Source organism: Capricornis sumatraensis, chromosome 11 (assembly GCF_032405125.1).
Source record: "Capricornis sumatraensis isolate serow.1 chromosome 11, serow.2, whole genome shotgun sequence".
Taxonomy (NCBI): domain Eukaryota; kingdom Metazoa; phylum Chordata; class Mammalia; order Artiodactyla; family Bovidae; genus Capricornis; species Capricornis sumatraensis.
This window is the reverse complement of record NC_091079.1, coordinates 20,538,621-20,554,133: the sequence shown is the minus strand read 5'-3', so window position 1 is coordinate 20,554,133 and position 15,513 is coordinate 20,538,621. Positions and strand designations below refer to the sequence as shown.

Below are 15,513 nucleotides of genomic sequence, written 5' to 3'. Positions count from 1 at the left end.
CTCCCACGCAAAATCGCTCTCCAGAGAGGAAGCCTTCGGATAACCATCCACTGAGAGCAATGGCCCCCAGCATGGCTGCAACATCACAGGAAATCTCAAGAGGTGTTTCTCAACGCAAGGCAAGGAAGAAATGAAACGAAATGGGAAAATGAATACGTAGGTGAGTCCAGGTCAAGGCTGACCATATACAATGCTTTCTAGGGTCTAAAACACATGGAGAATTAAAATCATGGTAGTTCCAGCACGTCTGATGGAAGAGAAGAAACAAGGGGGATAAGCTTCTTATGCTGTCTGGGGAGGCGTCAGACGGCAATTTCCAAGACCCGATAATAGACTCAAAAACGTACAATGCGACTGAAAGAAAAATAAAAGGAGATATAACAAGCTAATGGAGGAAAAAATGGAATTTAAACATATACATCCAAAAGAAGAAAAAAAAAGAAAAAAAATACAGAATAGGTACAGCAAAGAAAAAGCACATAGGAAGAGACTGGATTAAAACCCAAATACACAAAATACACCAAACTGTGGTTTATTGTGAACAGAAAATCTCTTCTTACAAGGACAATTTCAGGTTGCCCTTTTCTAAAAGCAACTATTTGCTAGATACAAAAAAAAAAAATCTAACCATAATACAAAATGGCTTTTTTTGGATTGTTTACAATACTTTGTTGTTTACTTATAAAAGTAAACATGTTTGCATATGTCATGCACCAATATTTGCAGAGTGTGTGTGTGTGTGTGTGTGTGTGTGTGTGTGTGTTAGTTGCTTAGTCGTGTCTAACTCTGTGCAACCCCATAGACTGTAGCCCACCAGGCCCCTCCATCCGTGGGATCCTCCAGGCAAGAACACTGGAGTGGGTTGCCATTTCCTTCTCCAAAAGGAACTATAGAAAGAAAGTGAAGTCGCTCAGTTGTGTCCAACTCTTTGAGACCCCATGGACTGTAGTCTACCAGGCTCCTCCATCCATGGAATTTTCCAGGCAAGAGTACTGGAGTGGGTTGCCATTTCCTTCTCAATGTATGTATGTATGCAAGTGTATATGTACACATTTTGCGACATTAACTAAAAGAAAATCGGCCTACATATACCTACTCTAGAGAAAGTAGACATTAGGGCAAAAAGCTGGAAATTAAAAAAAAAAAAAATTTCATAATGGTAAAGATTCATTCCAGCAGGGAGATGTAACAATTCTAAATGCTTTGCACTCAGTAAAATAACCTTAAAATAAATACTAATGCAAAAGTGACAACTGGAGACATGAGCACATTCACAGGCACAGTGGAAAGTCTCCACACCCTCTCAGAGACTGGAAAAAACAAGTCTTTCCTGCCCCTCAAAATCGGGAAGTTCACCACAGGTTTGAAAAACACAACGAATACAACTCTCCTTACAGCCCCAATCTCACCAAGTGGAATCATTCTTTCTAAGCACACACAAGAGCTTTACCAAAGTGGACCCTAAACCCCCCCAGTGAAGGCGGGGAGTGGTCATTTTACAAAGAACCTCAAAAGCCTCAGAGGTTTAGAGATGAAGCAATCCCTTCTGAATAACCCTGGATCAAAGAAAAAATTACAACAAAAGTTAGAAAAAGTTTTAGAGGAACACAAAAATAGTTAACTTGCAGAAAACACCTAAGGCTACGCTCAGGGGGAAGTTTACAACCTTACATCAGCATATTTCAGAAAAGAGAGGCTGAAGGGAAATGTCCAGCCATCTGACCCTGGTGTGCTGCGTCCAAACTCGGCGCACTGGCCCGTCCGGGTGGCTCTGACAGCAGCACCCGCCCAGGCTCCTGCCTCCACGGCTGGCACTGCCAGAGCCGGCCAGGGACACCTCCAGCCAGGCCCACCATCAAGACAGAACGGCCTCGCAGCTTGGCACCTGCTCCCTGCCTTCACAGCACAGCGTGGAGGCAGCAGCCTGAGCCAGATTCAACTAGGCCCCAACCCCTCCTGGCACCCATCCCCGTGAAAACACACAGGGTCACGAGAGCCAGGAACAGAGCGCTCCCCGGGAGAGGCGTCTGCCGAGATCTGAGACACCATCTGGGCCCAAGATCAGCTCCCCACCCCAGTGGCCCCAGCTCCACGCCGAGAGGGACAGGGGAGCAGCTCCAGCCCAGAGCCTGGCTCTGAGTCCCAGAGGGAGGGTCCACTGCATCACTGCCTGCCCTGCACAGGGCCCGGCCAGGGTGTCCAGGGGAGTCTGGGGGTGTTGTGTGGAGGAATCCGGGGCAGGCTCCGGGACTGGGAGCCATGGTGGTCTCTCCTGCTCCTCCCACTAAAGCTGGAACCTCAGGGCAGGACCACTCCAAGCTTCGTGACTATCCCTCTCCCGAGGCCGGCTCCACAAGGTCCACCCTGGGGACACCCCCACCACGGCCTGGGGGGTCTCCCTCCTCCTCACGGCTAGCCCTGGCAGGAAAGAAATCCGCCCAGAGGACTCAGGCTGACGCGGCCCTGCCTCCCAGGCAGCTCCCAGCGCCAATCCCCGAGCCACGGCCAGGCGGGGCCGCCCTAGCACACCATCCACATTCGTTAAGACGCCTGGGGACCCTGCCCACAAGCCGCCAGGGCCGCAGTGGGACCACCACTCCTCCTTCCCAGGCAGGAGCGGTCCCAGGGCTTCAGCTAGAGTCACGGCGGTGCCCTGGCTCCTGGAGACCACAGCACCCTGGGAGGCCCACGCCTGCGAGCACCACACAGCACTGCGTGCACGCGCACACGCTCCCATGCCAGCTCTGCCCGAATAATTAATTAGCACCGCCACGACAGACGTAAACCGGGAAGCCTCCGACATGCCTGATAATTTATGCAAGGCTCAGGATCGCTGTGACTGCCTTCCACAGGGCCTGCTTCAGCGTTTTCCTTTTCTCTTAGGAAAGCAGGGCTCCGGATGGAACTGCTCTTGCGCCCTTTGCGGTGTTGGGGCAGTAAAACTGACAACCCGTCTGCACCCCAGCGGGAGGCTGGATCACAGATTACTCCAAGGTGGGAAAATCCAGCAGCCAGCCAGTCTAGCATCCACCAAACCTGCCCTCAGCACCTGACCGCCCTGTCCCCTCAGCCGGCACAGAAACACCCAGGACACGGGGACAGAGCAAGGCCCGGTCAGCGCCAGCCTGGAGGCTCAGGGTCGGGGCTTTTCATGCCTTGGGGAGGCCCCAGGATCGGAGCACAGGCCAGCATGGGGATGCCTCAGGAAGCCCCCAGGCCTGTGTCCCCTCTGTGCCACGGTAAGCCTGCCTCCTGGCCCTCCCAGAGCGCTCCCCAAAGGGCACTAGTGATGACAATGCTACTGATGAGTGTGGAGGCCCAGGGCAGGCTTCGCTCGGCCCCTCTGACCACTGACCGCGGCCCGGATGCCAGCGAGGCCAGGCACGGGGCTGCCCAGCGCCAAGCAGTGGGTTCTGGGCTGCCTCCGAGAGCCATGCTGCAGGGCCACTACCTGGCCCACTGCCTGCCCCTGCCCACTGGGCACACCTGGTCAGAAGCGGGGGTGGGGCGGGGCCCTGTCAGGAGGGGTGCAGGCCTGGTGAGACGGGAGGGGCCAGGGAGGGTGTGAAGAGGGGCGGCATGGGCAGAGTGGTTAGAGCAGGGCTGCTGTGCACCTGGAACCTTCAGGCCACGGAGGAGGTTAAGTGAGGGTGGCTTTGAGCACACAGCAGGCGGCGAAGCACTCCCTGTAGGTGTCCACCCCAAGTCCCCGCGCTGGTGCTGCTCGAGGAGAGCCCTGCAGAGGGCCCTCGACAAACTGAGCCCCACCGGCTGGTTTTGGCACCCAGGCAGCTGAGGGCCTGCTCTGACCTCCACTGGCACAGAAGGGCACCCAAGGGACCTGGGGACAGCCCCAAGGCGGGCCCTTCAAGCCCAAACAACTGAGCAGCAGGGGAGGCAGCCCCAGGATGTCCCCTCAGTCCGCCAGCAGAGGGCCCACCAAGGGTCTGTGTGCCTCAGGGACCCCCGGTCCGCACAGGCCCCTGTTCTGGGCTGGGGGAGGGCAGAACAGTCACCTGGGGCCTTGGTGAGGAGCCCAAGCACTGGCAGGGAAGGGCAGCTGGGCAGGAGCCCCTGGGGGGCTTACACGGGAGAGACTCCCTGACAGCTTCCTGGACAAACTCGGACACAGGGATCGGAGCTGCAAGATGAAGACTGGGCAAGCCCCCCCCGCCCCCGACCACCCTCTCTGTTGGTGACCAAGGATGCGTGCCCACCCCACTGCACCCACAAACAGGTGATGGCAGACCTTCCAGACCGTGTGACTGGCACGGCAGACTGAGGGGCGTGTGGGGAGCACCCGCCATGAGCTTGGCAAGCTCTGGGCCAGAGGCAGGCACTGCGTGAGGCCAGCAGGCCTGAGGGAAGGCCCTGGAGCCCTCAGACCCACACCTGGCTCCCCCAGGAAACCTAGGCCCTTCCTGTCAAACATGGCCCACACGCACAGCCCCGCCGCATCCGGGGCTCCGGACAGGCAGGCGAGTGGTGGGGGCTATGGCCGTGTGCCCACTGTCCTGGGCAGGTGAGGCGGAGGAGGCCCCGCCCCACCAAGTCCCGGGAGATGAGAACACCACTGGCCCGTGCAGTCGCCTGCGGCTTTTCCTTGGCCCAAGAAGCAAACATTTGCTGCTCCCAGGAAGCCCCCTTGCAGGACGGGGGGCAGGAAGCCAGCCTGGAACCAAGTGGCAAGCGAAGTGCGGGGCTCCTGTGGCGCCCGCTGCACTCTCTTTGCACACGGGGAGTCAGGGTCTGCGGAACACTTGGAGCCTGTCACATCAGGGCACCTGAGTCACAGTGCTGGGCCCAGTGTGGTGGGGAGGGGAACCCCAGAGCGGGCCCTGAAGCCCCAGGCGCTGGAAAGCACCCGCCCTCAACACACTCCCTAGAAGCTCTCTATTGAAGGCTCTCTTCTCGGCAGCCTTCTCTGGGGTCTGTTTGCCCTGAGGCAGATTAACTGAGGTCTCTGGCAACCAAGGTGCAGGCACTCCCCAGGGAGCATGGGGGGCGCTGTCGCATGGTGACCCCCAGGGACCACCTACCCCTTCCCCAGCCAGAGCCGGCCTCTAGGCCCAGGGACTAGGGGGAGGGTCAGGGGGAGGGTGGGGTGGGGCTTGGCCGGGAGCCAGGAAAGCAGGGGAGAGGCAGAGAAGAGAAAGAAGGTAAGAGGCGGAGTCAGGCTGAACCTCCAGCTCAGTCCCCAGACACAGTGTCCACGCGCCTGCTGAACAATGCAGTTTTGAATTCAATTAAAGTGATTATCTGTTGTGCCAAATAAATTGTGTACAGCATACATCCTGCGGCACTTTACACCTCCGGGCTCATTATTCCCTAACTGTTTCCTCCTGTTTATGCGCTCTCAAATTAAATTGCTGATAATATGCGCCAAAATAAAAAATGAGCGCACCTTGTCCCAAGAAAATTGATTCTCCCTTTTCCTGAGCCGGCGATTGCCAGGTTTTATATACTCTGTTCCTGGTGATCATTAGTAATTCAATTTTCTTTTTATTAGCCCTCTTATCTGCTGAGCAATATAGTGGCAGAGCTGACCTCTTTTGCACGGGTAAATGTTTAAAATCTTTTCCCTGATTAATTTTGCCAGTTAAGAAAAAGAGGAGAAATGGCCCGGCTCTTAGCCATCACAATGAATAAAGCTTAATGTTGATTGTGATGGAATTTCTAATGCCAGGGAAATTGATTGAACGCGGCAATTACACTGCAATAGTAACTCAAGGGAGATGGGATCGCTTTCTCCTGGCCGCAGCCTTTTGGTTATTTAAAACAATCCAATTTGCAAGGATAATTATGTATTAGTGTTTTATCTGCCACTTGAAATGAACAGGGGAGTTTCGATACTGGCCCAGCATTAGCAGGTTATTGCTGCAAATTACTTGATATCTGCTTTCTTTCACATAAAGAGAAAATTAGGCAATCAATTACCAGAAAAAAGGTGGATGAGTGATAAGAAGGGCGAGCGCACCCTCTTCTGGCTGCCGGGCCGCACAGCAGGCCTGGAGGGGACCCCAGGGCTCTCCCTCCCCATCCTCAGCCCGCAGCCAGCTCAGAGAGAAGGGCTGCACCTGGCGCTAAGGTCTGTGTGGGGAAACAGACCAGAGATGCTCAAATAAGCAGATGAAGGGGCCGCCCCTGCGGCGATATGGACACACGGACACACACAGCTGCTCAGGCCCACCAAGGGGGTCAGGAGGGGCTCACCTGCTCACCCCAAGCACCCACAACATTAGATAAAAGCCCAATTCCTGCACAGAACTGAAAAGGAGGGAGCCGGGAGGGGCGGGGAGCCGGGGAAATACTGCCCCTCCCTCCTGCCCCCACCCCAGGCCTCGCCCCTGCCCAGTCTCTACACAAGCCTCTCCCATGAGCTCCCTGCCATCAAGTCTGGGGGTAAGGACCCCTGCCCTGGGCCTGGAGGTCAACCCTCACCCACAGGCCCACCCTGGCTCCTGCCCCTCCGGCCCGGTCACTCCTCGGGCCCGGACATGGCTGCCTTGTGTCCCCGAGCATGCTTCCATAGGACCCCTGTGCCTCCACCGTCCCTCGGCGACTTCCCAACAGGACCCCCTTTCCTTACTGCGGCACGGCGCCCCTTCCCACCCTCCAGGCCCACCTGCCTCTGGCCTGAGCCTCTCCCGCCCTCCGGGACGCCGCGCAGAGCAGGTCTCCACTCCTGGACAAGCTGAGCTCAGCCCCGCCGCAACCTCGCCTGCACAGGTGTGTCCCCTCGCTCTCACCTCTCCTCACACAGGTGGGTTCAGGGCTCAGAGGGTGCTCCTCAGAGACGCCCCAGATTGCCTGCCTGGCTAAAGCTGCCCCTACCTCCCCATAGCTCCTGAGACACCACCGCCCATTTCCTTTTCCACAGAGGCTAAAGGCAGTTTTTCGGCCTGTTTACAAGCACCCAAGGAGCTTTCTGCTTCTACCATCCACCAACGCCCCGGCCCCGGCACGTGCAGACCACGGGGGCCAGGGCAGAGCCCAGAGGTGTGGCACATGGGAGGCTGACAGGTAGAGGACACGTGGGGGCAAGAAGAGTGGCTAAGCGAGTGGAAGCCTTCTCCAAGCCCCCCAAGAGAAGCCTCTTCCCAGCTCCCCCTCCATCTCCCCTGCAGGCTCATCTGTCCGCCTCCGAGCAGGAGAGCACAAGGCGCTGCAGTCCGCACCCCACACCCTGTGGTGCCCAGAGCCTTGCTCCCCCCTCCCTCCGAGTAGCAGAGCACCCTGCCAGCAGGAACAGCCTCCACCGTCCCCAGCCTGCACCCCATTCTGCCCAAGGCCTAAAACGGGACCACGCGGTCCCCAAGTGCAGGTGCAGCTCCAGGGAAGACACAAGCCACCTCCCCCTTGTGGCCTGGCACCAGATCTGTGGCCCCGTCAACCCGTCACCCTGTTCACCCTACAACAGGGTGAGCATCCTAGAGTGTCTCCAGCCCACGGGCCCCTGTCCCGCTCTCTAGCTCCCTGGCAGCCCCTCGGCCCGTGGCGCCTACAGCACGGCCGCAGCCAGGCTGTTCCTGGGCCTGGGGCAGCCCTCACCTCAACCCCCAAACCACCAGAGCCCTCCAGCTTGGAGCAGGCAGAGCGGGCCCCCAGGATTCTGCATGGACAGTCCGCAGTGCTAACCTCCCCACCATCTGGAGAGCGCTCCCAATCCACGGCACAGGATGACCTCTTTGACTGCATGGTGCTGTTTCCATAGGGGCCCAGGACACAGGATGGCAACTGTCTGCCTTGGGCCCATAGGCCTGCAGCCCAGGCTCCGTGGGGCAGGGGCAGCACAGGGCTGGCAGAGACACAGTCGAGGCCAGCATCAGTCCTTACATCAGGACCTAGCACTCCTGGCAGCAGGAAGGCAGCCAAGAGGCCCAGGGCCCTGTCTGCCACGACCATGCCACCCTTAGCGCCTGCGCAGCAGCTGCTCCACACACATTGGCTTCCACGGGAGCCCAGCACCCGGCAGACACGCACCAGCTCCCCAAGGGCTCTGCGGGCAGGAGCATGCCACCCCTACTGGGACACCCTCCCCAGCTCCCTCCTACCACGTCCCTCCCTCAAGACCCTCTGAAACACAACCTCCATGCGAGACCCCTCCTGGACACCCCCACTCCCTGCTCGTAGCTGGTTACTATGGAAACACCTCAGCACCTGGCCGCTCGCATGCAGGCACCAGAAGGGCAGGAGGAAACACCCCTGCCTTGGGGTTCCGGGACCCCCAAATCCGGGGCAGCCCACCTCCCACTCCAGGCCCTGAACACCACCACCTTGGGGACAGCTCCGCCTGCAGCTTCTCTGCCAACAGAGACAGCACTGTGACCGAGAGCACCCAGACAGGGGCCGCGCGGCCCCGCAGATGCCCAGCCTCCAGAGAGCACCCTGGCCCCTCTCCCAGCTGCCCCAAGAGGCCCCAGCTGGCCTCAGGCTCCCAGCGGGCTCCCCAGCCCCTGCCAGCCTCTTAAAACATGAGGCTTCTCCACTCGTTCTCTCCAGTCCCACAGCCAAGGCCCAACCCCCAACCCAGCCTCCTGCAGCCCCCAGGGGCCGCTGACAGGCTCCCTCTGCTGCCACCAGGGTGAAATCCACGCTTGCCAGGACCCAGGGACATGCAGCCAAAGGCGACTGGGTGGGAGGGAGGCTGGTGCCCTCTCCACCCCGCGCGGGCCTCCGCCTGGGCCCCAGGGTCCACACTCTCTGGCTGGCTCTGTGTAGGTGCTGCAAGTGGTCCTGGACCCCAGCTGGGCCCTGAGCACCAAGGCGGCACAGTCCCTGGAGCACAAGCCCCGGCGGCAGCGCCCAGGACCAGATCCCTGGTGTGTCTGTGAGGAAGCCCCAGCTGCTCTGAGGAGACACCCAGGACCAGCCCCCCGGAGCACTGCCATCGCCATAGCGGGGGGCGCCAGGGACTCACTGAGAGGGCAGAGTGACCCCTCCCAGGCCTGCTCAGGCCTTGAGAGGAGGAGGCAGCAGCCCACAGGGAGGGCAGCGAGAACAGGAGGGAGGGGCCCTGGGCAGCACCAGCCAGGCCTCCACCCCCTTCAGGGCTATCTGCCTTTCCCACCTCTGCCAAGACGATGCGGCTGTGCAGGCACGGAGGGATGTGCTGAAGAGGCCGCACGTGCCTGCCTGGCAGCCTTTCCACGGCCCCCAATGCAGCGCACAGCACCACAGCCCGGGCCGTCCACTGCCGCCAGGCCCAGCGGCTCTTGGGCCAGGGCCTGACAGCACAAGGTGGACGGGGAACGTGGGTCCCAGCGGGGAGCAGAGCCAGCGTAGGCCCAGGGAGCCCCTCTTCCCAGCATACCTTCCTTGGAGGGGAGGTAGGTGCGGCCGGGAGGCAGGCAGCACGGCCGGGGCTTGGAGACCGGCATCAGCCCCTTGTTGGGCGTCTTCTTCGTAACGGGGCTGCTCTTTCCCCGGAGGGCCTGCTTCCGCCGCAGGCTGAACTGACTCTTAGCCATGGCAGCAGGCGGGGGGCTGCTCTTCTTGTCCCCAGGAAGGCTGCAGAGACAGAGTAGGTAGCTCTAGCAGGCACCCTCCCCGCCTTGCCCACCCAGATCCCAGAACCGATGAATCAGCCCTGGCAGGCAGTTAAGCCCCAGCGGGGTCTGGCCCCCCAACTTCACTTTCCCACCTGACCCACCTCAGTGGCTCCCTGCCCGTCCATCCCCCCAACCCCAGCCCACCCTGGAGGACCCCAGAGCCAGGGCAGGTGGAGGGCAGAGGAGCACAGCCCTTGACTCCCACCAGGTGTTTCCACGACCACCTCCTGCACTTCCCCGGCAGGATGAGATGAGCCCCTACGTGGAACTGGGGGAGAAGCAGAGGAGGCAGGTGGCGTCCCAAGGAGGGGCCGCCACCAGCCCCGCGGCTCCCTTCCCCACACTCACCGACACCGAGGCCGCTAGAGAGAGACAGCGAGGAAGAGAGCATGGAGCCCAGCAGCCCAGACATCACCTGTCCAGGGGAGCAGGGCCCAAGGGCAAGGTCAGCGGTGGGAAGGACCTGAGTGGGACTCCCTGGCAGACGGCATGTGTTGCCACGCCTGATGGCAGAGCCATCTGGCAGCTTCCACAATTAAGTCCCTGACCCTGAGGCCCTGGGCCACCATGCCATCTTTCCAGCCTCCTCTGGACCCAAGTGGGTAGAGAGCGGGGAAGCTGATGTGCCTTCAGTGAGGGAGGGAGTCACTGTCACCTGGCTACCTTTCTCCTGCAGAGACCCTGCCCCTGGCCTGGGCACAAAGCTGTCCATCCACCACGCCACAGGCCCAGAATGGAAGCCACCCCAGCAGCCTCTGGTCTCTCACCAACAAGGGAAAGGGAGGGCTTGCTGGCGCTGTCTCCGCTCGTCCCCTCCCCATTAACTGAAAGGGACAGTGGTAACCGCGGCCTCATTCCTGCCAGACATGCTGACGCGCCACAGGCAAAGCTCCATCCTCAGGCCCCATCGGCAGCGATGCTTCCTCCCTGCCTCCCACACCCCTGCCCCCCACACCCCTGCCCAGACAAGACCCGGGGAGGGGCAGGGGCCCACACCTGGCACTGCCCCGCCTCCGGATGATCTTGGTGCGGCTCTTCACTTTGTAAGCCGAGAGCGGAGTCTCACTGAAGACAGGCTGCAAGCTGCTGGGTTCCACTGCCCGTCTGTCCACTGGGGGGGACCTAGACGGGACGGGGGAGAGCTGGGAGGCACAGTCCTTGCTGCCAACCTCTGACTGCCAACGGAAGGAGGAGGCCGAGGAAGCCGAGGGGCTGGAGGCCTTCCACTTGTACTTGCTGGGGGAGGCCCCAGGCACAGAGGACACGGCAGACCTCCTGGGCCTGGCGTCTGGGTCAGCTTTGAGCTGCGGCTTCTCTGTTCGTTCTGCTGCAGCAAAGGGGGCCTTGCACACGTTCTCCGCTGCTGCCCTGGGACTGAGGGCCCGTCGAGAGGCCCGAGGACTCTTCGCCGAGGCGGCCACCCACTTGTAGTTGTTCTTCCGGAACTTGTTGGTTCGACAGGACACCAGCATCGAGGGCTCCCTGGTCTGCCTGGGTCCAACAGCAGGTCTAGCTGGGCCTACCACCAGGCCAGAGGCGGCGGAGGGGCCTGAGAGGCTGGTGCTCGTGGCCCCGCCCCCGCAGAGCTGTGCAGCACAGCTGGCCACAGAGTGCGAGCCCGCCTTCCGGCCTGGGGCCATGCCGCCTCGCTGGGGCAGACTAGAGGGCAGGAAGCGGGCCTTGACCGCAACTGCACTCTCACTGACCGTCCGCCGGGGCTCCGAGGGGTTCTCACTCATGCTGCTCACTGACTTCACCACCCGGGGCTTGCCAGGCTCTTTCTGGCAGACCAGAAGGGGGTCCTCCGCGCTGCAGCTCCCCTTGGCTCTTCCTTGCCTCGAGGGCTGCCGCTGCCCACCAGGGGACTCACCCTCACCTTCCTGAGGCCTGTGGTCGTTCCAGGGGAGGTCCTCGTATTCTTCCAAGGAGGTCCGCAGGACCCCCGCAGTGCTGGCCGAGCCCGGCTTGGATGGTGGTTTGATCTTGATGACCATGTTCTGGTCTGGACTGAGCTGCACCTGCCTCTCCAGGATGTACTGCTGTGGTTCAGGACCCTGGCTGCCCTCAGCCCTGAGTGGTGGCTGCGCAGCACCATCACCGGGCGGGTCCGAGGAGCCCAAGGGCTGATTCACGAGGGAGTATTTCTTGCGCCACGCAGGCCCATGGTTCAGGGAGAAGCCCCTCCGGCTCGGACGAGGGTAGCGAGCACTGAAGGTCCTGCTGCTGTTGTAAGTGGGCGGCTGCCACTGGCAAGTGGTGGAGGTGCCCAGGGCGGCGGACGTACCTGGGGCAGAGGCACTGCCGTGGAGGCTTTTGTAGTCATCAATCAGACCTGAGGAGGCAGGAGCATAGACTCTGTCAACCGGAGGGTGAGGAAAATCAGGGAGAATCCCCTGGAGGGGCATCAGCTGACCAGACACCCTGTAGACCCCGCTGGACCCTGCCAAGTCCCAGTACAGGACGGGCAGCCCCAGGGCCTGAGAACCACTGACAGTCAGCCTAAATCCCCTAGGCCAGTCTTTCCCATGAGCCTCTTCCCATCAGTCCTACTTCAATCCTATTTCTGGCTGCTTATCCTTAAAATGCACTCTTGTGGCATAATATTCCCTCTTCACCAGGGATATTACGCTGGGTTCCCAACCCTCTGAGGCGAAATGTCACCCAGCATGAAAAGACCAGCAGGGCCCATGCTGCAGCACCTCGAGAGAGACACGGAAGGCCTCCGGCTTGCCCCAAATACAAAGGGGCAGAGCTGCTCCATCACGACCTCCCTGCCTGGCACACACAACAGCGAGTGTAAGGTAACCGACACCCCGGGTACTCCACACGTAACAAGAATGTCCATCATCCTCCCACAAGAAGAGAAGAGGCCTAACATTTGGAGTTCCAGTACAGGGGACCACCAGGTGCCTTTCCAAGGAAGTCCCTGGACCGTGTGGCTGTGCAGGCAGACACAGGCCTCAGCTGGAACCACCCAAGCTGTCACAACTCAGCCAACAAGCCCTCCAGTTACAGCACCCCCCCACCATATGTCCCACCTCCAGGCCCAAAGAGAGTCACATCCAGACCTGGTAACACCTCAGAGCAGGTATGATGGAGGGCCAGGAAGTGGCTTGGTAGATGGGCTCAGCCCAACTGAACTCTTCCCAATACACACTTCCCAAGTTCTTAAGTCTTCTCTTTGTGGGAATAACCTTTAAAACAATTTTTAAAAAATGCAGCAAGCCATCTCTCATGACTCAGTGGTAAAGAATCCATCTGCCAATGCAGGAGACACAAGAGATGCAGGTTCAATCCCTGGGTCAAGAAGACCCCCTGGAGAAGGAAACGGCAGACTTCAAAGCCCATTTCCTTCAAAGCCCTGGCAGACTGCAGTCCACATGTGCTCAGTCGCCTCACTGACCACAGCCTGCCAGGCTCCTCTGTCCATGGGGCTCTCCAGGCAAGAATACTGGAGTGGGTTGCCATGCCCTCCTCCAGGGGATCTTCCCTATCCAAGGATCGAACCCGCGTCTCCTGTGCCTCCTGCACCGCAGGCGGGTTCTTCACAGCATGAGGGATGGGGCAGCCCCGGGCTACGGTCACTGAGGTCGCAAAAGAGTCAGACACGACTTAACGACTGAACAACACGCCGTCTTAGGTCTAAAAATGGAAAAGTTTGGAAAACCCTGAAGGCCGGGGATTCTGGGCCAGGAATATCAAGGAGAATGTGGCTGTAAGGAGGGACAAAGGAGTCAGAACCGGGCGTCCTGGGAAGAAATACACACCACTGGCCCCGAGCAAGGGAGCGCGCCGGGGGCGTGGGGGGGCCGAGGCCGCGCACGCCCGCGGTGGCGGGGAGGGTCGCTTCCCGCCTGTTACTAAGCGACAGCCCCGCCGCCAGCTGCCGCAGCGCCGGTAATGCCCGCACCCGCCGCGGAAACCAGAGCGGGGCTGAGCTGGGCCAGCCGGGAACGCCCCCTCAGGGTCCCCAGGACCCGGCCCGACCCCACCCACCTCCCCACCGACCCGACCCGGCCTCTGACCCGCGGGCGGGAGCGGCCCCCTTCGGGGAGGCGGGCCGAGGCCCGCTGTGAAGCAAGGGGGAAGAAGGGGACGCGCGACCCGGGCCCAGCGCGACCCACCCTGCAGGAGGCGGATCTGCCGCCGTAATTGCTCCTTTTCCTCCATCTCCGGAGTCCGCGACGCCCGGCCAGGCCCCCGCGACGTCATCGCCGGGCGACCGTTTTACTGAGGGCGGGGCGGAGCGCTGGGAGGCACCGCGACTGCGCACTGCGGCTGGGCCCGGGCCACCGCCGGCCGGAAGTGGAGCCTCGGGAGACCTGCGCCCACGCTCTGGCTGCGCCTGGAGGGGCGGGGTCACGCACGCGCAGTGCTGGGGGTGGGGCCACGTCACTATGGAGCGCCAGGAATCCCCTCTCTGCGCCTGCGGAGGGGACGCTGTGGCGGACAGTCCGCGCCCTGAGGAGTTCTGGCCGGGTTCTTCGCTGAGAGTGTTCCTTCCCTGTGGGCCCGGGGCGAGGGGCAGAGCCAGGGACTCCACGCTATCCACGGCGCAGGTCCTCCCGCGTCGAGCTAGAAGGGGGCTCTGCAGGAGTGAGTCGGCGTGGCGAGGGCCTTTGCGGCTCTGTTATTGGGCGGCCGGGCACAGGGGAAGGGACGTCCGGGATCGGGGAGGCACTGCAAGGACGCGTTAAACTTCTGAAAGCGTGAAGGACTGTGCCGTTTCGATAGAAACAAGTATGAAAACAGGTGTGTACATCCCTGTATACAGCTGGGGGTGTAAAATGATATGGCCGCTGTGGTAAACTAATGTTTCCTCAGAAAGTTAAAAATGGACGCTTTGAGCCAGCAGTCAAATACTTCGGGGTATATACCCTGAAGAAGTGAGAACAGGGACTCGAAATACTCGTGCGCCAACGTTGGGTGAAGCATTATTTGCCATAACAAAATGTAGAAATAGCCCAAGTGCCCATGAGGGTGAATGGGTAAGCGGTGTTTATCTGTACGATGGAATAGGATTTAGTCCTGAAAAGGAATGTAGGACTGGTCCGTGATACAGCGTAAACGAATCTCAAAAACATTAAATGAAATAAGCCAGCCACAAAAGGACAAATAGGGTAAGATCTCACTTGCATGACATCTTGAATAGACACATTTGTAGAAACAGTGCATCAGAAGTTAGGGAGGGTTGAGGGGAGGAGAGACAGGGAATTAATGCTTTTTGGCTAGAGAGTTTATGTTTGCAGTGATGAGAGAGTTTTGGAAACATATATGGTGATGGTTGCACAACCTTACGAATCTAGTTGATCCACCGAATTGGACACTTCAGAGTGATTATATGAGGACTCCCCTGATGGGCCAGTGCCTGAGACTCCGACCTTCCAACGCAGGGTGCCCAGCTGCGGTCTCCGATCAGGGAACTAGATCCTGTATGCCACAACTAAGACCTGGCGCAGCCAAATACATAAAAATAAAAATTTAAAATAATTATATGACAACTTATATATTTTGTTATTCAATCACTACGTTGTCTCCAACGCTAGGACCCCATGGGCTGCAGCACGCCTGGCTTCCCATCCTTCATTATCTCCCAGAGTTTGCTCAAATTCATGTCTGTTGAGTTGGTGATGCCATCCAACCATCCCATCCTCTGCGACCCCCTTCTCCTGCCTTCAGTCTTTCCCAGCATCAGGGTCTTTTCCAATGAGTCAGCTCTTTGCATCAGGTGTATTAGCTTCAGCATCAGTCCTTCCAATGAGTATTCAAGGTTGATTTCCTTTAGGGTTGACTAATTTGCTATCCTTGCAGTGCAAGGAATTCTGAAGAGTCTTCAACGCCACAATTCAAAAGCATCCATTGCTGCTGCTGTTAGTATATATTTTGTGTCTGCAGCAGACCTGAACAATAGGAAATGTTAAAGGAAATTCTTCTAACTGAAGGGGAATGGTACAATATGGAA

The 15,513-nt window shown here is 59.3% G+C and overlaps 2 protein-coding genes across 2 annotated transcripts in view; one reads left to right on the top strand and one right to left on the bottom strand.

Moving 5' to 3' along the window:
* Window positions 1-13,721, bottom strand: part of ZC3H3 (zinc finger CCCH-type containing 3) — a 61,786-nt gene extending 48,065 nt beyond the window's left edge. Inside the window, exons 1-3 of the mRNA XM_068983685.1 lie at window positions 13,676-13,721; window positions 10,548-11,883; window positions 9,314-9,510 (exon numbers count right to left, since the gene is read on the bottom strand). Coding sequence (XP_068839786.1) covers window positions 9,314-9,510; window positions 10,548-11,883; window positions 13,676-13,721 — 1,579 coding nt within the window. The remainder of the gene's footprint in view (window positions 1-9,313; window positions 9,511-10,547; window positions 11,884-13,675) is intronic.
* The window catches only part of ZNF623 (zinc finger protein 623), a 246,494-nt gene that overhangs the window by 143,308 nt on the left and 87,673 nt on the right, over window positions 1-15,513 (top strand). The gene's annotated exons all lie outside the window — the stretch shown is intronic.